Source organism: Mobula birostris, chromosome 29 (assembly GCF_030028105.1).
Source record: "Mobula birostris isolate sMobBir1 chromosome 29, sMobBir1.hap1, whole genome shotgun sequence".
Lineage (NCBI taxonomy): Eukaryota > Metazoa > Chordata > Chondrichthyes > Myliobatiformes > Myliobatidae > Mobula > Mobula birostris.
In genome coordinates, this window is record NC_092398.1 from 36,558,109 (window position 1) to 36,580,404 (window position 22,296).

General features: G+C 56.9%; 2 protein-coding genes across 2 annotated transcripts in view; one reads left to right on the plus strand and one right to left on the minus strand.

Moving 5' to 3' along the window:
• Positions 1-22,296, plus strand: part of LOC140189944 (uncharacterized) — a 53,700-nt gene that overhangs the window by 23,555 nt on the left and 7,849 nt on the right. The window lies entirely within an intron of this gene.
• On the minus strand, positions 396-4,555 carry LOC140189942 (uncharacterized). Its single transcript, XM_072246313.1, has 4 exons — positions 3,846-4,555; positions 2,286-2,762; positions 1,660-2,190; positions 396-1,115 (listed from the first exon to the last, which is right to left on the minus strand). Exons 1-4 carry the CDS (start codon positions 4,056-4,058, stop codon positions 546-548), a joined length of 1,791 nt encoding a protein of 596 aa, XP_072102414.1. The 5' UTR covers positions 4,059-4,555; the 3' UTR covers positions 396-545.

Consider the following 22,296-nt stretch of genomic DNA (forward strand, 5'->3'; position numbering starts at 1 on the left):
CAGCTTCTTCTCTTCATTTTACTGGGATGCTTAGTGGTCAGGGTACCGATGGGGAGCTGACCTCTCTGCTTTCGGTGTATCGCAGCTTAGTGACCTGTAGCAGAGCAGTTGGTGTTAAGCTATTGCAGAGAGTTCTGTCCTGGCCCTTCTGTAAGGAGTCTATAGTGTGCAGAGACATTGTAACTGCGGTGATTAAACAGGGGCTGCAAGGGTCGATTCTGTATTGTATCTAAATAAATAAAAAGAAATGTAGTGGGGTTTTAGAGTTTATTGAAATTCTTACACTGGAATAGTTATAATGGAGTCACTCTCTCCCCTCTCCGATCCAGACGACCACCCCCCCCCCCACTCCTGAACCAGGCCCACCCCTTTACATACTCCCTCCCATTTGAACCCTTTACTTTCTTCCCCCACCACCCTTCCCTCAGATTCCTCACTCCCCCTTTCCCTCACCTCCATCCCTGGGCAGAAATAGGTAGGCCCTTTATCCTCTCACCGGGAAGGACGGCCGTCAGCTGGCTGGCAGAGCGGGTCAAGGGAGCCGTCTACCGCAGCCCCATGGGCTCGTGTAGGAGGCAAGCCAGGTAGCAACAGATTGTCCAGGCCCGGTCTACCTGGTCCTCCATGGTCCGTGGGTAGACGCACTTGAGGAAGCGGTAATTCAGGACCTTGTCGATGTGACTGCGGACACTCAATACCTCCCTCGAGGTTGCCCGCTGCTCCTCTGTCGGTGAGCCGTCGTGGAAGAAATCAGGCAAACGCAGCCGTGTCTCATCGTCGTCCTCGTCCTCCTCACTCTCCCGCTCCTCGTCTTCATCGTCATCCTCCATGTCCACTTGCTCCTCCAACAGCCCCCTCTCACCGGCCCGTGCCCGGAGGCCAAAGGCAAGGCTGGAGACGAAGGTCATGTAGCCATTGGCAGAGGCCAGCGCGTAGCCCCGGCGCACGTAGTGGGCGCGGTAAGGCTGGGTGGGACCCAGGCGTGTCCGCTCCTTGGTCTGGCCCTCGAAGAAGAGGTCTGTGCACTCCAACACGGTGAGGGTGGCGCCGCGGTGCTGGATGGTCCGCTTGGGCTCAAAGGCGTCCAGGTACTTGGGGCTGCACACCACAGGAATCTGCAATGGCACCGTGACAGTTTACATTGGAAAATGCAATGGGTGAATGCTGTCACGCTGAGCACTGTTTACATAGAAAAAAGCAGCTGGGGAGGTGAACGTCATGGGAAACCTATAACATTTACTATGATTTACAGGGGAAGTACAATGGGCACCTGGCCAAGTGGTTAAGGCATTCGACTAGTGATCTGAAGGTCATGAGTTCGAGCCCCAGCCGAGGCAACGTTGTGTCCTTGAGCAAGGCACGTAACCACACATTGCTCTGCGACGACACTGGTGCCAAGCTGTGTGGGCCCTAATGCCCTTCCCTTGGACAACATCGGTGTCGTGGAGAGGGAGACTTGCAGCATAGGCAACTGCTGGTCTTCCATACAACCTTGCCCAGGCCTGCACCCTGGAGAGTGAAGACTCCAGGCGCAGATCCATGGTCTCCCAAGACTAACGGATGCCTTTTGTTTATTATTTATTTACAACGGCTGAAAGGCGACATCTAGCGCCGTGACTGTTTACATGGTAAAATCCGATGCTTCGGTCAGTCACTTACCTGCATGAGCCGCTGCTGGATGATCTCTGTCCAGCTGAGCCAGATGCGGGAGACGGTGGTCTCGGAGACGCGGAAGCGGTAGGCCAGGTCCTGGAGAAGGAGCCCCAGCCGCAGTCGGCTCATGACGAGCAGGAGCTGGTCTGCCGGGCTGAGGGTGACCTGCGAACACCCCTTGGACTTGGCTCCCCGGCTGGACAGGGTGCGGGGGCTGCTGTCCCGGGTGACAAAGTTCATGAAGTCGACGAAGCGCTCGTGGCTGTCAAAGCCGGTGTAGAAGCGCAGCCACTTGCGGCCGGGCCGCATGCCCTCCACGGAGAACGCAGCGGCCCGGGCGCGGCCCTCCCGCTCCTTCAGCTGGCGGCTGAGGAAGAGCACGGTGCCGGCCGCCGAGTCGGCCTGCTCCTGCACCTTGCGCAGGCGTCGCTCCAGGTCCTCACGCTCCATCCTCAGGCTGGCGTTCTGCATCTGCAGCTGACTGAGCTGCGCGTTCAGCTCCACCGTCACTGTCCGTCGCTCATGCTCGTAGCGTTCCTGGGGAGGGAGAGGGGGAGAACAGTCCACATTTCATCTCATTGCACTCTCGGACAAAGGTCGAGGCCACGGGGTACACGGCAGCGGTCCCCTACCTTGAGCTCCTTGTACTGGGCCAGGACAGAGGCCAGCTCACGCTGCAGGGCGGCCAGCCGGCCGCTCTGACTGTGCACCGTGTCTTTCATCTCCTTCACCATCCGCTTGAGGGTGATGGGGTCGTCGGGCACCACATAGGCCCCGTGGTCGTGCCCGAACGCCTGTTCCAGCCTCCCGCCCTCCTCCTGTGCGTGCCGCACCGTCTCGCTCACCATCTCCATCAGCTCGGCTGCCAGCACCAGGTCCCCGATCCGGCCCCTCGCCGGATCGGGCGCGGTCTCGCCCGGGGCCATCGGGGGCGGGGGCGGCGTTGCAGGGGGAGGAGGGGTGTCTGAAGTAGGGGGAACAGGGTGAGGGGAGGAGGAGGAGTGGGGAGAGGAGGGAGCAGGCAGGGGAAAGATGGAAGGCAGGGTCTCCGCCGTCACCTCCTCACCTGGCTGGAAGTGGCTGGCACAGATGTAAGGGCGGCGGATTCGCTGTGGTGGGAGGGGGAAGAGAGGCAGATAGGTCAGCATTTTGTTTTACCACATAAACCCATCCATCCTCACCACATCCCAATTTATATCGATTGCCCCGTCCCTCTAACCCGGGGGTTCCCTACCTGCTGTCCATGCACCCTGCGGATAAGGGTACTGGTTATGGCATATAGTGACGTTGGAAATCCCTGCTCCAAACCTTTCCTACCCCTGTCAAAATGATACCATTCTATCCGCTTCAACTTCCTCTGGCAGCTCGTTCCATAGGCGGACCACCCTCTGGGTGAAACAAAAACAATTGCCCCTCGAATCCCTATTAAATCTATCTGTACCCTCTGGTTCTTGATTGCCCAACCCTGGGGAAAAGACCCTGCACATTAACACTACCTGTAGCTCTCAGGGTTTTATACACCCCTCAATCTCCCACGCTCCAAGTAATAAAGTCAATAGACAATAGGTGGAGGAGTAGGCCATTCACTGTGATCATGGGTGATCATCCACCATCAGTACCCCGTTCCTGCCTTCTCCCCATATCCCTTCAGTCCGCTATCATTAAGAGCTCTAACTCTTTCTTGAAAGAATCCAGAGAATTGGCCTCCACTGCCTTCTGAGGCAGAGCATTCAACAGATCTCTCTCCATTACTCAAATCCCGGTAACATCCTGGTAAATCTCCGCTGCACTTTCCAGCCCGACCAGGACTGGACACAATACTCCAAGTGTAGCCGCACCAACGTCCCAACTCCTGTACTCGGTGCCCTGACTGATGAAGTGACCCGCTGATCCCCACCGCCCTCTGCACCCTGACCCACTTCTTCCTCTGGTATCCCATTGACCATATTCCCTTTGACTCGCTCAGGCCCAGACCACATCGTTCGGAACCCATCCCATTTGATCCCGCACCCCAGACCCCAGGACCACCTCTGACACGTCCCCTTTGACCCCAAATCACGAAACACCATCACCCTCTGACCCCGTCCTTTATGACCCCTCACCTACAGATCCAATCACCCTCTGAACCCTCTCGCATTATGCTCCAGGCACCCCCCAACCCCTAGCCCGCTGCCCCCTGACCCGGAACTGACCAGGAGCTGGAGGCTGCACTTCCTCCTCTCCGCCTCGGGCCGCCGGCCCACGATGGCCTGCACCCATCGCTGCCGGAGCCCGAGGCCACGGGGCAGCGGGTGGAGCCGGTGGCTGGACGCTGGGGCGCAGCCGGGGACACAGCAGCGTGGTGGTGAGGGCGGCTGGGGGATGCGGGAGCGAGGGATAGGTCGCGGCCGCCCTCTTCCCCGCATGGCTGCCGTGGGCACCTTCTATCTGCTGCCTAGGCACAGGAAGTCCCGCCCCCTCGCTTCCGACCGCGTCAAAACCGAGGGGCGGGCCCGACCGTTGCCAGCGCCAAAGATGGTGGAGGCTCGCTCAGATAGGCAGCCGGCACAATAATGCTAGACTCAGCTTCCGCTTTCACCAGTAACAAATATGGCGCCGGCTCAGCATTGACGTGAACGACAGGTGTGGTTGGTTGGTTGGCCAGGAAGAAATATGGCGATGGGCCCGACTGTCACAGGCCAGAATCAAATGAGTACAGTTTTCGGTTTTTGCCTCTCCCCCTATTTCACCACCGCGACAGTAGAGGCCACTGATCACATTACTATTGTTCGCCTTTCAGATTTTCTTCTGTACGCGGTGGTTCCGCTCGACGTTTTCCTTCGCCGACATCCAAGTTTTTAAAGAGCTCCCCATGGGTGCCTGTCAGAAAGATGGCGGCGCTCCGGTCGCCGGACTCAGGCAACCCGAGGCAGCGGCGTCGGGCCCGGGGGTGGGGGACGAGGCCGCCCCACCCGGCGCAGACCCGGGCCCGGGGTAGGAGGCCGCCCCACCCAGCACAGACCCGGGCCCGGGGGGGTGGGGGGACGAGGCCGCCCCACCCGGCGCAGACCCGGGCCCGGGGGGCGAGGCCGCCCCACCCGGCGCAGACCCGGGCCCGGGGGACGAGGCCGCCCCACCCGGCGCAGACCCGGGCCCGGGGTAGGAGGCCGCCCCACCCAGCACAGACCCGGGCCCGGGGGACGAGGCCGCCCCACCCAGCACAGACCCGGGCCCGGGGGGCGAGGCCGCCCCACCCGGCGCAGACCCGGGCCCGGGGGGGTGGGGGGACGAGGCCGCCCCACCCGGCGCAGACACGGGCCCGGGGGACGAGGCCGCCCCACCCAGCACAGACCCGGGCCCGGGGGGCGAGGCCGCCCCACCCGGCGCAGACACGGGCCCGGGGGGGTGGGGGACGAGGCCGCCCCACCCGGCGCAGACACGGGCCCGGGGGACGAGGCCGCCCCACCCGGCGCAGACCCGGGCCCGGGGGACGAGGCCGCCCCCGGGGGACGAGGCCGCCCCACCCGGCGCAGACACGGGCCCGGGGGGGTGGGGGACGAGGCCGCTCCACCCAGCACAGACCCGGGCCCGGGGGACGAGGCCGCACCACCCGGCATAGGCTCGGGCCCTGCCTGCAGCCAACAAAAAGCTGCGGTGCTGTGCTTCGCTGGGACACCGATAGCTGTTCCCCGGGCCCAGTCATAGCGGGACTATCCCTGGGGATCCCACTTTCGCGTTCATCGTTAACCCCGAAACCGGGTTCTCACTGGGGACGTCCGGGGACACCAATCACTTTGGCCTCAACAATGCCTCCCTACCTCCATTCCCCGTGAACAATGTCCATCTCCCTCCATTCCCCATACACAATGTCCATCTCCCTCCATTCCCCGTACACAATGTCCATCTCTCTCCATTCCCCGTACACAATGTCCATCTCCCTCCATTCCCCATACACAATGTCCATCTCCCTCCATTCCCCGTACACAATGTCCATCTCCCTCCATTCTCCATACACAATGTCCATCTCCCCATTCCCCATACACAATGTCCATCTCCCTCCGTTCCCCGTACACAATGTCCATCTCCCTCTATTCCCCGTACACCATGTCCATCTCCCTCCATTCCCTGTACACCATGTCCATCTCCCTCCGTTCCCCATACAATGCCCATCTCCCTCCATTCCCCGTACACAATGTCCATCTCCCTCCGTTCCCCATACACAATGTCCATCTCCCTCCATTCCCCGTACACAATGTCCATCTCCCTCCGTTCCCTGTACACAATGTCCATCTCCCTCTATTCCCCATACACAATGTCCATCTCCCTCCATTCCCTGTACACAATGTCCATCTCCCTCCGTTCCCCATACAATGTCCATCTCCCTCCGTTCCCCGTACACAACGTCCATCTCCCTCCATTCCCTGTACACAATGTCCATCTCCCTCCATTCCCCATATACAATGTCCATCTCTCTCTGTTCCCCCTACAATGTCCATCTCCCTCTGTTCCCCGTACACCATGTCCATCTCCCTCCATTCCCTGTACACAATGTCCATCTCCCTCCATTCCCCATATACAATGTCCATCTCCCTCCGTTCCCCGTACACAATGTCCATCTCCCTCCATTCCCCGTACACAATGTCCATCTCCCTCCATTCTCCGTACACAATGTCCATCTCCTTCCATTCCCCATACGCAATGTCCATCTCCCTCCATTCCCCGTACACCATGTCCATCTCCCTCCATTCCCCGTACACAATGTCCATCTCCCTCCGTTCCCCGTACACAATGTCCATCTCCCTCTGTTCCCCGTACAATGTCCATCTCCCTCCGTTCCCCGTACACCATGTCCATCTCCCTCCGTTCCCCGTACACAATGTCCATCTCCCTCCATTCCATGTACACAATGTCCATCTCCCTCCGTTCCCCGTACACCATGTCCATCTCCCTCCGTTCCCCGTACGCAATGTCCATCTCCCTCCATTCCCTGTGCACCACGTCCATCTCCCTCCATTCCCTGTACACAATGTCCATCTCCCTCCATTCCCCGTACACAATGTCCATCTCCCTCCGTTCCCCGTACACAATGTCCATCTCCCTCCATTCCCCGTACACAATGTCCATCTCCCTCCGTTCCCCGTACACAATGTCCATCTCCCTCCATTCCCCATACACAATGTCCATCTCCCTCCATTCCATGTACACAATGTCCATCTCCCTCCGTTCCCCGTACACCATGTCCATCTCCCTCCATTCCCTGTACACCATGTCCATCTCCCCATTCCCCATACACAATGTCAATCTCCCTCCATTCCCCATACACAATGTCCATCTCCCTCCATTCCCCATACACAATGTCCATCTCCCTCCATTCCCTGTACACAATGTCCATCTCCCTCCATTCCCCGTACAATGTCCATCTCCCTCCGTTCCCCGTACACAATGTCCATCTCCCTCCATTCCCCGTACACAATGTCCATTTCCCTCCGTTCCCCGTACACAATGTCCATCTCCCTCCGTTCCCCATACACAATGTCCATCTCCCTCCATTCCCCGTACACAACGTCCATCTCCCTCCATTCCCTGTACACAATGTCCATCTCCCTCCATTCCCCATATACAATGTCCATCTCTCTCTGTTCCCCATACAATGTCCATCTCCCTCTGTTCCCCGTACACAATGTCCATCTCCCTCCATTCCCCGTACACAATGTCCATCTCCCTCTGTTCCCCGTACACAATGTCCATCTCCCTCCATTCCCCATACACAATGTCCATCTTCCTCCATTCCACGTACACAATGTCCATCTCCCTCTGTTCCCCATATGCAATGTCCATCTCCCTCCATTCCCTGTACACCATGTCCATCTCCCTCCATTCCCTGTACACAATGTCCATGTCCCTCCATTCCCCATATACAATGTCCATCTCCCTCCGTTCCCCGTACACAATGTCCATCTCCCTCCGTTCTCCGTACACAATGTCCATCTCCCTCTGTTCCCCGTTCACAATGTCCATCTCCCTCCGTTCCCCGTACACCATGTCCATCTCCCTCCATTCCCCATACACAATGTCCATCTCCCTCCGTTCCCCGTACACAATGTCCATCTCCCTCCATTCCCCGTACACAATGTCCATCTCCCTCCATTCCCCGTACACAATGTCCATCTCCTTCCATTCCCTGTACACAATATCCATCTCCCTCCATTCCCCGTATACAATGTCCATCTCCCTCCGTTCCCCGTACACAATGTCCATCTCCCTCCGTTCCCCGTACACAATGTCCATCTCCCTCCATTCCACATACACAATGTCCATCTCTCTCCGTTCCCCGTATACAATGTCCATCTCCCTCCATTCCCCATACGCAATGTCCATCTCCCTCCATTCCCCGTACACCATGTCCATCTCCCTCCATTCCCTGTACACAATGTCCATCTCCCTCCGTTCCCCGTACACAATGTCCATCTCCCTCTGTTCCCCGTACAATGTCCATCTCCCTCCGTTCCCCGTACACAATGTCCATCTCCCTCCATTCCACATACACAATGTCCATCTCCCTCCGTTCCCCATACACAATGTCCATCTCCCTCCGTTCCCCGTACACAATGTCCATCTCCCTGCGTTCCCCATACACAATGTCCATCTCCCTCCGTTCCCCATACAATGTCCATCTCCCTCCGTTCCCTGTACACAATGTCCATCTCCCTCCGTTCCCCGTACACAATGTCCATCTCCCTCCATTCCCCATACACCATGTCCATCTCCCTCCATTCCCTGTACACAATGTCCATCTCCCTCCATTCCCTGTACACAATGTCCATCTCCCTCCATTCCACATACACAATGTCCATCTCCCTCCATTCCCCGTATACAATGTCCATCTCCCTCCGTTCCCCGTACACAATGTCCATCTCCCTGCGTTCCCCGTACACAATGTCCATCTCCCTCTGTTCCCCATACAATGTCCATCTCCCTCCATTCCCTGTATACAATGTCCATCTCCCTCCGTTCCCCGTACACAATGTCCATCTCCCTCCATTCCACATACACAATGTCCATCTCTCTCCGTTCCCCGTATACAATGTCCATCTCCCTCCATTCCCCATACGCAATGTCCATCTCCCTCCATTCCCCGTACACAATGTCCATCTCCCTCCATTCCCTGTACACAATGTCCATCTCCCTCCGTTCCCCGTACACAATGTCCATCTCCCTCCATTCCACATACACAATGTCCATCTCCCTCCGTTCCCCGTACACAATGTCCATCTCCCTTCATTCCACATACACAATGTCCATCTCCCTCCATTCCCTGTACACAATGTCCATCTCCCTCTGTTCCCCGTACACAATGTCCATCTCCCTCCATTCCACATACACAATGTCCATCTCCCTCCGTTCCCCGTACACAATGTCCATCTCCCTCCATTCCACATACACAATGTCCATCTCCCTCCGTTCCCTGTACACAATGTCAATCTCCCTCCGTTCCCCGTACACAATGTCCATCTCCCTCCATTCCCTGTACACAATGTCCATCTCCCTCCATTCCCCATACACCATGTCCATCTCCTTCCATTCCCTGTACACAATGTCCATCTCCCTCCATTCCCTGTACACAATGTCCATCTCCCTCCGTTCCCCGTACACAATGTCCATCTCCCTCCATTCCACATACACAATGTCCATCTCTCTCCGTTCCCCGTATACAATGTCCATCTCCCTCCATTCCCCATACGCAATGTCCATCTCCCTCCATTCCCCATACACAATGTCCATCTCCCTCCATTCCCTGTACACAATGTCCATCTCCCTCTGTTTCCCGTACACAATATCCATCTCCCTCCATTCCACATACACAATGTCCATCTCCCTCCGTTCCCCGTACACAATGTCCATCTCCCTCCATTCCACATACACAATGTCCATCTCCCTCCATTCCCCGTACACAATGTCCATCTCCCTCCATTCCACATACACAATGTCCATCTCCCTCCGTTCCCCGTACACAATGTCCATCTCCCTCCATTCCACATACACAATGTCCATCTCCCTCCGTTCCCTGTACACAATGTCAATCTCCCTCTGTTCCCCATACACAATGTCCATCTCCCTCCATTCCCTGTACACAATGTCCATCTCCCTCCATTCCCCATACACCATGTCCATCTCCCTCCATTCCCTGTACACAATGTCCATCTCCCTCCATTCCCTGTACACAATGTCCATCTCCCTCCGTTCCCCGTACACAATGTCCATCTCCCTCCATTCCACATACACAATGTCCATCTCCCTCCATTCCCTGTACACAATGTCCATCTCTCTCCGTTCGCTTCATACCTGTGTCTGTCCACTAGCCGATTAGACACCTCTATCATGTCTGCTTCCTCCATCATCCCTGGCAGCAGATTCCAGATACCCACCACTCTCTGTGTGATAAAAACTTGTCCCAGATGTTTTCATGAACTTACTCCCTCTCACCTTAAACACTTATTAGCGATATTCCCCCCTGGGAAAACAGATATCGTCTACTCTGTCTGTGCCTCTCATCATCTTATAAACCTCAGTCCCCGCCGCTCCAGAGAAAACAACCCAGGTTTGTCCCCCCTCTCCTTGTGGCTCACAGCCTCTAATGCCGGCAGCACCTGGTGAACCTCCTGCACCCCGTCCAAAGAACATCCCCCCCCCCCACCCCTCCTGTAACAGGGAGACCAGAACTCCAAGTGTGGCCTGGATCTACGTTGTACCCCTTCCCCGAGCGTGGGTGAGGGGTGGAATCTGGAAAGGTTGGAGCTGGTGGGTGGAATAAAATGGGGGCAGTCTAGGTGGGCTGGAGGGGTTGTCTCCATGTCTGATGATCGCAGCCATGTTCCCCCAGGGTTCGAGACACCTGCAAACACAGACTCAAATGTTCACTCACTCTCCCCTCTCCCTTCCAACACCCTCCACTTCAGTCCTCCCTCTCTCTCTCGATGTCTCTCCCTCACTCCCTCCGTCTCTCTCTTTCTGCTCTCCCTCCCTCCCACCTCTATCCTTTCCTTTCTTTCTTCCTCTGCATCTCTCTAACCCACTCTCTTTCTCCCTCCCCTCTCTCTCCCCTTCTGTGTCTCCCTCTCTCTCCCACTCCCTCTCACTGCCCCTCTCTGTGTCTCTCTCCCTCTCTCTGTTCTCTCTCTTCTCTCTCCCTCTCCCCTTGTGAGTGTGTGTCTCTCTTCCCCCCCCCTCTCTGTGTCTATCTCCCTCCCTCTCCCCTCTCTCTTCAACTTTGTTTCTCTCTTTTGCCACTTTCTTTCTCCCTTCCCCCTCTGCCTTCTGTCTCTCTCTCTCTCCCTTCCTCTCTATATTTCTCTTCCTCCTCTCTCACTCCCTCCCCTCTCTCACCTCTTCTCTCCCCATCTCTTCCTCTGTGTGTCTCTTTCTCCCCCTCTCCTCTCTCTCTTCATCTCCCTCTCCCTGTCTCTCTCCCATCTCTTTCTACCCCTCTGAATTCTCTCACTCCCCTCTCTCTCTCGCTCTTTCCCATCTCTTTCTCCTTGTTTCTCTAACTCACTCTCACCCTCTCTGTGTTCCCCCTCTCTCCCTCACCCCCTCTTTTTCTTCCTCTCTCTCTTTCCCTCTTTCTCCACCCCTCTCTCTTCTCCCTCCTTCTCCCTCTATCTCCATCTCTCTTACTCTGTCTCCTTCTATTTCTCACTCTATCTCTCCCTCTGTTTCTCCCTCTCCTTCTCCCTCTCTCTCCACTCTCTCATTGTCTGTCACTCTTTCCCTCTCTCGTAGTCTCTCTGCCCATCTCTCTCCCACTCTTCCTCACTCTGTCTCTCTGTCCCCCTCTCTCTTTCTCTGCCCCTCCATTCTCTCCCCCTCTCTCTGTCTCCCTGTCTGCCCCGCTCTCTTTCCCTGAGTGTCTCTCTCTGCCTCCCGCTCTCCTCCTCTCTCACTCACTATCCCTCTGTCTCCCTCTTTCTCCTCCTCCACCTCTCTCCCTGTCACCTGATCTTTCTGTATCTCTCTCTCCTCTTGTCTGTGTTCTTCCTCCCCCTCCCTCTCTCTCTCTCTCTCTCTCTCTCTCTCTCTCTCACTTTCACCTTCCTCCCCTCTCTCCCCCTTTGTCAGTCTCTCCTTTTCCCTCTCTCTGTCTCTCTCTCACTCTTTCTCCCTCCCTCTCTCCATCCTTCCCCCCTCTCCCTCACCCTGTCTTTCTGTATATCTCTCTCCCCACTATCTTCTCCTGTCTGTGTTCTCCCTCCTCCCCCACCTATCTCCCTCTCTCCTCTCTCTGCTCTCTCACTCTCTTTCTCTCTCTCCACCACCCTCTCCCTCTCTCCTCCAGCTCTCCCTCACTCACCCTCTCACTTTCTCTCTCCTTCTCTCTCTTCCTCTGTCCCCCACCCCTACTCTTTCTTGTTCCCTCCTCCCTCTCTCCCTCTTCCTCTGTGTGTCTCTCTCCAGCTCTTTTCCCCCACTCTCTCCCTCTGACTCCCTCTATCTCTCTCCCTCTCTCTCTCTCTCCCTCTCTCTACTTCCCTCCCTCTCTCTGTGTGCCTCCCTTCTCTCTCTCTTTCTCCTTCGTTGTGGTCTCCCTCCTCCACCTCTCTCTCTTGCCCGCTGCCACTCTCTCCCCCCTCTCCTCTCTCCCTTTCTCTCTGTGTCTCTCCGACCTCTTACCACCTCTCTGTTCTCTCTACATCCACCTCTCTCTCTCCCTCCACCTCTCTCATTCGCTTTCTCCCTCTTTCTCTCTCTTTCTGCCCCCCTCTCTCTTTCTCTGTCTCGCCCTCTTCCCCTTCCCTCTCCATGTGCCTCCCTCCCCTCTGTCTCTCTCACTCTGTCACTGTCCGTCTCTAACCCCCTCTCCCTCTTTCTCTCTCTCACTTTCTCCCCATCTCTCCTCTCTCACTCATTCTCCTTGTTTCTCTCTCCTCTCTTCCTCCATCTCTCCCTCTGCATTTCTCTCACTATCTCTTCTTCCCCTCTCTCTCTCTGATCCCTCTCTCCTTCTGTCTCTTTTCCTCTCTCTCCCTCTCACTCCCTGCCCTCTCTGTGTCTCCATCCACCACTGAATCACCCCCTCTCCCTCTTTGTGTTCACTCCCTCTCTACCCCATCTTTCTCCTTCTCTTTCTCTCTCTCACTCTCTGCCTGTCTACCCTCTCTTTGTCCTCCACTCTCTCTCTGTATGCCTCCCTCTCCTTATCTCCCACACTCTCTCTCTCTTTCTCTCCCTCAGTCCCCCCTCTCACCTTCACTCCCTCTCTCTGTATGCCTCCCTTCTTCTCTCTCTCTGTCTTCCTCTCTTTTCCTCTGTCCCTCTCTCTGCCTCTCACTCTCTGTTCCTGTCTGTGTCTCTCCCCCCCTTCGTCACGATCCTTCTCTCTGCCTCATTCTCTCCTCCCTCTGTATCTCCCTCTCTCCCCCTCTGTGTTCTCACTCTCTCTCTCTGTCTCCCATCTCTCCTTTGCTCTCTCACAATCACTCTCTCACTCCCTCTCTCTCTATCTCTCTTGCTCCCCCTCTCCCTTTCACTACCCTTCTCACTCTACGTGTCTTTCCCATCTAATCCTCCTCCTCTCTCACTCTGCCCCCTTTTTCTCTCAAACTCCCCCCTTCTCCCTCTCACCCTCCCCTCTCCCTCTCCGCCTCTCTCTTTCCCTTTTCTTCTGTCGCTCTCCCCTTCTCTCTCTTTCTCTCCCTCTATCTCTCTCCCCCTCTCTCATTGTCTCTTTGGGTCTCTCTCTCCATCTTTCTTTCTCTCCCACCCCTCTCTCCCCCTCTATCTGTGTGCATCCCTCTCTCCCCCCTCTGTGTTCTCTCTATCCCCAACTACCTCTCTCCCTCTCTCTCATTGTCTCTTTGGGTCGCTCTCTCCATCTCTCTTTCTCCCCTACCCTCTCTCCCCCTCTATCTGTGTGCATCCCTATCTCTGCCCTCTGTCACACCCCTCCCCCTCTGTGTTCTCTGTGTCTCTGCATCTCTCTTTCCCCCTCTACTCCTCTCTCTTCCTCACTCTCTCCTGATATCTGTGTCTCTCTGCCCACTCTCCCCATCTCTCCTCCTCTCTCTGTTCTCTCTCTCACCCTCACGGCTCTATCTCTGTCCCTCTGTCTCATCTCCTCCCTCTCGTTCTCCCTACTCTTTGTAACCCTCTCTCTCCCTAACACCCTCCCCCTCTCTCTTTCTCCCTTCTCTCCCTCTTTGTGTTCTCTCCCCCCCCCCACCTCTCTCTCTGTTTCCGGCTCCCACTCCCTCCCCTCTCTCTCCCTCTCTCTGTATCTCCCTTCTCACTTTCTCTTCCCCCTTTTTCTCCCTCACTCTGTCTCCCTCTCCCCTCTCACTCTCCCCCCTCTGTGTTTCTTTCCTTCTCCACACCTCTTCATCTCCCTCTCCCCGTCACTCTCTCTGCCCTCTCTTCATCTCTCACTCTTCCAAACCCTCTCTTTTTCTCTTTGTCTTTCTTTTTCTCTGCCTCTCCCCTCTCCTCTCTCTCTCTGTCCTCTTCCCTTCTTTACCCCTCTCAGTGTTCTCTTTCTCCTCACCTCCCTCTCTGTCCCCCTCTCCTTCTCTCTGTGTCTCTCTCTAACTGCTCTGTTTCTCTGACCCTCACTCTCTCTCTGTCCCCCTGTGTTTCTTTCTCTACCTCTCTCCATTCTCTGACCCCCTCTCCCCTACTCGCTCCTCTCAAACTCTCTCTCCCCTCCCTCTGTCCCATGTGTCTCCTTCTCTCTACCATCTCTCCTTCGTCCGTCACTCTCTCAATTTCTTTCTCACTCTCCTCCTCTCCCTCTATCTCTCTGCCATTCTCTCTTATGGTCCCTCCCTCTGTCCCACTGTCTCCACCCTCTCAACCACCCCCCACTCTCTCTCTATCTCCCCTCTCTCTTTCTCTCTCCCTCTCTCTTCCCCCCTCTCTCTCACTCCTTCCTTTCCTCTCTCTCTGTCCCCCTTCTCCTCCTACTTGCTTTAAGTCTCCTTCTCTCCATCTCTCTCTTCTTTCTCTCCCTCTCCCACTCTTTTCCCCTCTGCATGTGTGTCTCTCTCTGCCTCTCTGTCCCCTCTGTCCTTTTTCTCTCTCTCTCTCCATCTTTCTGTGTGCCTCCATCTCGCTCCCTCTGTGTCTGTGTCTGGTCTCTCTCTATCTATTTTTCTCCCTCTTTCTCCCTCCCTGTCTCTCTTCCTCTTTCTCTCTCTCCTCTTTCTTTCTCCCCCTCTTTCTCTTTCTTTTACTTTCTCTCCATCACTCTCTGTCTCTCTCTGTGTCTCCCTCTTCCTCTCTAGCTCTCTCCCCTCCCGCTTTCCCGTTTCTGTCGCTCTCTCCCTCTCCCCTTCTGTCTCCTACCTCTCTCCCTCCTCTCTGTCACTCTCCTCCTTCCCCCTCTCTCATCTCTCTCCCTTTCTCTGTGTGCCTTCCTCTCTCTTTCTCTCCCTCCCTGTGATCTCTCTCTCTACCTCTTTATCTCTCTCTCGCGCTCTTCTCCATCTCTCTCCTCTCTCCCCCTCTCTCTTCCTCCCCCCTTCTGTGCATGCCTCTCGCTCCCTGCCCCTATTCCATCACTCCCACAGTATCCCCCTTCTCTCCCTCTCTCTATTTCACTCTCTCCTTCTCATCCTCCCTCTGTGTGTGTGCCTCTCTTTGTTCTCCCTCTCCCCCCCTCCCTCCTCCCTCCCTCTCTCTCTATTCTCTCCATTCCTTCTCCCGGTCCCCGTCCCTCACTCCCTCCCTACACGCTCCATACCGTTGTGTGCTTCCCATTCCCCTCCCTCACACTCTCCGTCTCTGTCTCACTCCCTGTGTCCCCTCTCCCCATCTCTCCCTCTCTCTCTGTCCCTCTCTCCCTCCCTCTCTCTCTCTCTCCCTCTCTCTGTCCCTCCCTCCCTCCCTCTCTCTCTCGTTCTCTCTGTCCCTCCCTCTCGTCTCTGGGACGATCAAGCTCGGGAAACATAATCCTCCTTTGAAGTTGATGCCAGAACAAAGGACGTCTGCAAGCTCCCGGTCGGGAGCAGGGGGTGAGTGAGTGACTGTGTGTGTGTGTGTGTGTGGTGTGTGTGTGTGTGTGTGTGTGTGTGGTGTGTGTGTGTGTGTGTGTGTGTGTCTGGTCTGAGTGTTATTGTGGAATGGTGGAGTGAGGGTGAAGCCTCTCTGACGGGAACAGCCTGTACAGTGTGTGTGTGTGTGTGTGTGGGGGGGGGTATATACTGTCTGTGTGTGGAGGGGGGTATATACTGTCTGTGTGTGTGGGGGGTATATACTGTCTGTGTGTGTGTGGGGGGAGTGTATACTGTCTGTGTGTGTGGGGTGTATACTGTCTGTGTGTGTGGGGGGGTAATACTGTGTGTGTGTGGGGGGTATACTGTCTGTGTGTGGGGGGGTATATACTGTCTGTGTGTGTGTGGGGGGGTGTATACTGTCTGTGTGTGTGGGGTGTATACTGTCTGTGTGTGTGTGTGGGGGGGTTTCTGTGTGTGTGAGAGAGAGAGGTTGTGCGGATGTGAGGGTGTTTGTCTCTGTGTCTGTCCGGGGGTCACTGTGTAAGGGGGACATCGGGAGCAATAAAGACAGTGAGTAAGGAACAGGGAGAGGGGGGAATGAACGATGAGTGAGAGGATGAGAGGTAGGGGAGAGGCGGGGGAGGGAGGGGAGGGGCGGGCAGGAGTGGAGGGCAGGGGAGAAGGAGGGGTAGACGAAGAGGGAGAGGGAGAGGTAGAGAGGTAAAGTCAATGACTGGAGATGCCTCGGGAGGAGCACAGAGAAAGAGAATGGACGGAGGGTAGAGCAGCAGGAGGGTGCAGAGAGAGGAGGGAAGAGGGGGATGGAGGAGGAAGAGGGGGATGGCGGAGGGAAGAGGGGGATGGAGGAGGAAGTGGGGGTGGAGGAGGAAGAGGGAAGGGTGCACGAAACCACCGCCAGGCCTGCAAACCCACCCGACCAGCATCTCCGCAGCCGGCCAGGCCCCATCACACCTGTCGCTCGCCCCACCATGAATGGAATCCGACCGGGAGAGGGGAAGGGGAGGGAGCCCAGGGTCAGGGTCAGGGTCACATTCTCGAAGCAGATGTCAATTTCCACGCTCCCGTCTCCCACTGGCATTTGTTACGGGGACACCGCGTGAGTTCCCATTACAAGGCCAGCGCAATTCAGTCCCTCGTCTGTTTAGCCATCACACACTCCCGGGGTCAGACACAGAGTGAATCTCCCTCCACACTGTCCCATCACACACTCCCGGGGTCAGACACAGAGTGAATCTCCCTCCACACTGTCCCATCACACACTCCCGGGGTCAGACACAGAGTGAATCTCCCTCCACACTGTCCCATCACACACTCCCGGGGTCAGACACAGAGTGAATCTCCCTCCACACTGTCCCATCACACACTCCCGGGGTCAGACACAGAGTGAATCTCCCTCCACACCGTCCCATCACGCACCCGCCGGGGTCAGACACAGAGAGAATCTCCCCCCCACACCGTCCCATCACGCACCCCCCGGGGTCAGACACAGAGTGAATCTCCCCCCATACCGTCCCATCACGCACCCCCCGGGGTCAGGCACAGAGTGAATCTCCCCCCACACCGTCCCATCACGCACCCCCCGGGGTCAGACACAGAGTGAATCTCCCTCCACACCGTCCCATCACGCACCCCCGGGGTCAGACACAGAGTGAATCTCCCTCCACACCGTCCCATCACGCACCCCCCGGGGTCAGACACAGAGTGAATCTCCCTCCACACCGTCCCATCACACACCCCCGGGGTCAGACACAGAGCGAAACTCCCTCCACACCGTCCCATCACACACTCCCGGGGTCAGACACAGAGTGAATCTCCCTCCACACCGTCCCATCACACACTCCCGGGGTCAGACACAGAGTGAATCTCCCTCCACGCCGTCCCATCACGCACTCCCGGGGTCAGACACAGAGTGAATCTCCCCTCCACACCGTCCATCACGCACTCCCGGGGTCAGACACAGAGTGAATCTCCCTCCACATCGTCCCATCACACACTCCGGGGTCAGACACAGAGAGAAGCTCCCCTCCACACCGTCCCATCACACACCCCCGGGGTCAGACAGAGTGAAGCTCCCTCCGCACCGTCCCATCACACACTCCCGGGGTCAGACACAGAGTGAATCTCCCTCCACACCGTCCCATCACACACTCCCGGGGTCAGGCACAGAGAGAAGCTCCCTCCACACTGTCCCATCACACACTCCGGGGTCAGACACAGAGTGAAACTCCCTCCACACCGTCCCATCACGCACTCCCGGGGTCAGACACAGAGTGAAGCTCTCTCCACACCGTCCCATAACGCACTCCGGGGTCAGGCACAGAGTGAATCTCCCTCCACACCGTCCCATCACGCACTCCCGGGGTCAGACACAGAGTGAATCTCCCTTCACACCATCCCATCACACACTCCCGGGGTCAGACACAGAGTGACTCTCCCTCCACACCGTCCCATCACACACTCGCGGGGTCAGACACAGAGTGAATCTCCCCCCACACCGTCCCATCACACACTCCCGGGGTCAGACACAGAGTGAAACTCCCTCCCCACCGTCCCATCACACACTCCCGGGGTCAGACACAGAGTGAATCTCCCTCCACACCGTCCCATCACACACTCCCGGGGACAGACACAGAGTGAATCTCCCTCCACACATTCAAGGTTGTGTTAACTGAAGATATGTTCATTATTTTATGAAATGATCAGTATGGCTGCCGGCAAAGCAAAGAGCTTCACTCTGGTTCTGTGGAAACGTGCAGTACAGAAGAGAACCCTGTTTCATATTATTCACGTTCGATCATTTCCGATGACGATTCCCGGCCTAATACGACGATTGTGTCTGTCCCTCCACAGACACGTCGATTGTGTCTGCCCCTCCACAGACGCCGCCTGACCTACTGGGTCCCTCCAGCATTTTGCGTGAGTTGCTGAATAGTCCGGCGTGTGCAGAATCTCTCGCGTTTCTATCCAATTGTGCTAATTTCGCCAAGCTTGGGGAGTGCATCGAGGAGGTGACCACGTTTTGTAAATGGTACGAGATGGTGAGGTGCTGGTGGGGAGTTACCGAAGGCGTTGATACTCCCAGTGACAGTCAAATTATTTTGTTACGGGGTGTCCTGGTTTCGCCCACTGAGTGTTCGGTCTCCACCGCAGCTTCGGCCACTTCTCGGGATCTCTGCCGCCTCATCCTCCACCAGTGAGGGTCGGGTGGGACGGATGAATCCGGAGGACGAGACACAGAGGCGGACGGAGCTGGAGAGGTCCCAGGACAAGATCGCAGATGAGCATGGGTTTCGGAAGCGGGCGACGGATCAGGAAAGGTCTCGGGAGTGTCGGACAGATCCGGACGGCGTCGAGAATGGGTAGTTAGATCGTGGAGGAGAGGACGGAGCTGGTGGGATTCCTGGAGAGCTGGGGGGAAAGGAAGGGGATCCATACTGACTAGCTGCGGCTCCAGGGGGGCTGGAGGGACCCGGCTGGTTCCCGGGAGCGCCGGAGGGACCCGGCTGGTTCCGGGAGCGCCGTACGGATCCTGAGGGTTCTCGGGCGCACCGGAGGGTGCTGGATGGATTCCGGGAGAATCAGACCGAGCCAGATGGGCCCCAAGAGGGGATGTAGGATCCAGAATTATTCCGGGAGCATCGGAGGGAGTCGGACGGACAGTGGGGGTGGTCCGCGGACCGACGCAGCCCCCCTTGCTCTCAGCTAGACGCAGGCGGCGCAGGCGGGGGCCCCAGGACCTCCTCCAGGGCAGGCTGTCAGACCCTCGTTCGGGCTGTCAGCCGGGAATCCCTCCTCCCGTTCCCACCGTTCGGACCGCCCAGGAGCAGATAGGAGCCCCCCGACCGCAGCGACAGGCAGCCGCAGGCCAGCTCGCGGTCCGGCACCCAGAGATGCTGGCGCCCGCTCCAGCCAGCGCGCTGGGAGGGCCTGTAGACGGCGCGGACGGAGACTCGGAAACGCCACCAGCTGCCCAGCCCGCAGCGAGTCGGAGAGGCGGACGTGAAGAACTGTGCAGGGGGAAGATGAGGGACAGCGGCGGGTGGGGTGAAGAGAGAGTGAGGGTGCGGGGGGGGCAGTGGGGGTGGAGGTGAAGAGGAGGGGAGAGAGGGAGGTGGCAGAAGGGTGAGGGGTTGAAAGGAAGTATAGCAGAGGAGGGAAACGGGGTAAGGATGGGTGAAGGAGGAGAGGGAGGGGGAGTTGTGGAGCAAGGGAGAGGTGGACGAGCAGGTGAGGGCGTGGGTGAGGGAAAGAGAGGATAGGGAAGAGGAGGAGAGACGGTGGAAAACAGGAGACATGGTTGGAGGGGTGAGGGAGAGAGAATAGAGAATTTCAGATTTAGAAGTTCGTATCAATTCTCTCTTTATCTCTCTCTCTCTCTCTCTCTCTCTCTCACACACACACACACACACACCCAGATACACACACACACACACTCCCTCCCTCACTCACACACACACACATACACACACAGGTACACACACACACACTCCCTCCCTCACTCACACACACACACATACACACACGCACTCACTCTCACGTACAGTCACACAGACATAGACAGTGTTACACACACTCCCTCAATTGACTCTCAACTTCTTACACTCTCAAACACACATTGTCACACACAAATATCACCCTGGCTCGATCGTAAACACTCACCGTAACGTCGGTTGCAAAATTCATTCAGATCCATTTTCATTCTCCCGCTGGATGGGACGCAGTAGGCGGCGCAGTCCGCTCCTGGAAGATCAGACTCCGTGAATTATTGTCCCATCACACACTCCCGGGGTCAGACACAGTGAATCTCCCTCACACCGTCCCATCACACACTCCCGGGGTCAGACACAGAGTGAATCTCCCTCCACACCGTCCCATCACACACTCCCGGGGTCAGACACAGAGTGAATCTCCCTCACACCGTCCCTCACACACTCCGGGGTCAGACACAGAGGTGAATCTCCCTCCACACCGTCCCAGCACACACTCCCGGGGTCAGACACAGAGTGAAATCTCCCTCCACACCGTCCCATCACACACTCCAGGGTCAGACACAGAGTGAAACTCCCTCCCCACCGTCCCATCACACACTCCGGGGTCAGACACATAGTGAAGCTCCCTCCGCACCGTCCATCACACACTCCCGGGGTCAGACACAGAGTGAAGCTCTCTCCACACTGTCCATCACACACCTCCCGGGGTCAGACACAGAGTGAAACTCCCTCCACACTGTCCCATCACACACTCCCGGGGTCAGACCACAGAGTGAAACTCCCTCCACACCGTCCATCACACAATCCCGTGGTCAAACACAGAGTGAATCTCCCTCCACACCATCCCATCACACACTCCCGGGGTCAGACACAGAGTGAAACTCCCTCCACACCGTCCATCACACACTCCCGGGGTCAGACACAGAGTGAAGCTCCCTCCACACCGTCCCATCACACACTCCCGGGGTCAGACACAGAGTGAAACTCCCTCACACCGTCCCCATCACACAATCCCGTGGTCAAACACAGAGTGAATCTCCCTCCACACCATCCCATCACACACTCCCGGGGTCAGACACAGAGCCTCCACACCGTCCCATCACACACTCCCGGGGTCAGACACGGAGTGAATCTCCCTCCACACAGTCCCATCAAACACTCCGGGGTCAGACCACGGAGTGAATCTCCCTCCACACCGTCCCATCACACACTCCCGGGGTCAAACACAGAGTGAATCTCCTCCACACCGTCCATCACACACTCCCGGGGTCAGACACAGAGTGAATCTCCCTCCACACCGTCCCATCACACACTCCGGGATCAGACACAGAGTGAAGCTCCCCCCACACGGTCCCATCACACACTCCCGGGGTCAGACACAGAGTGAAACTCCCCCCACACCGTCCCATCACACACTCCCGGGGTCAGACACAGAGTGAACCTCTCCCCACACCGTCCAGTCACTCAATTCTGGGGGGCAGGTAAACCACACACGTCTCTTAACATGCCCACTCCCTTCACTCCTGTTACCTGCGATGACAGAAGGTGTTGTCAGTATTGGGGCTGTTAACTCTTTAGGTAATTCTGGAATAAAAATAACAGTGGTCCGTGATGAAAGTCTCGTCTCTCAATAATTCTTGGCTAAAAACCCTTCCTCTTCCATGAATCCCCTACACCACCCCATCCTCCTGGTCTAACCCCTCCTTCACCCCCCTCCCCTATCCCTGTAACCCCTACACTCCCCCCTCCTGTTCAAACCCCTCCCTCACCCCCTCCCTATCTCTGTAAACCCTACACTCCCCCCTCCTGTTCAAACCCCTCCCTCACCCCTCCCTATTTCTGTAACCCCTACACTCCCCCCTCCCTGTTCAAACCCGCTCCCTCACCCCTTCCCTATCCCTGTAACCCCTACACTCCCCCCTCCTGTTCAAACCCCTCCCTCACCTCCTCCCTATTCTGTAACCCCTACACTCCCCCCTCCTGTTCAAACTCCTCCCTCACCCCCTCCCTATCTCTGTAACCCCTACACTCCCCCTTCCTGTTCAAAGCTCCTCCCTCACCCCCTCCTTATCTCTGTAACCCCTACACTCCCCCCCCCTCCTGTTCAAGCTCCTTCCTCACCCTCTCCCTATGTCAGTAACCACTACATATTACATACCTCGATTGGA

Excerpts from the sequence above, each read along its gene's own strand:
- LOC140189942 (XM_072246313.1), bottom strand. The coding sequence starts at position 4,058 with ATGCGGGGAAGAGGGCGGCCGCGACCTATCCCTCGCTCCCGCATCCCC. Across the intron at positions 2,191-2,285 it reads CCCAGTACAAGGAGCTCAAG|GAACGCTACGAGCATGAGCG; the intron begins GTAGGGGACCGC and ends CTCCCTCCCCAG. Across the intron at positions 1,116-1,659 it reads TCCAGCAGCGGCTCATGCAG|ATTCCTGTGGTGTGCAGCCC; the intron begins GTAAGTGACTGA and ends GTGCCATTGCAG.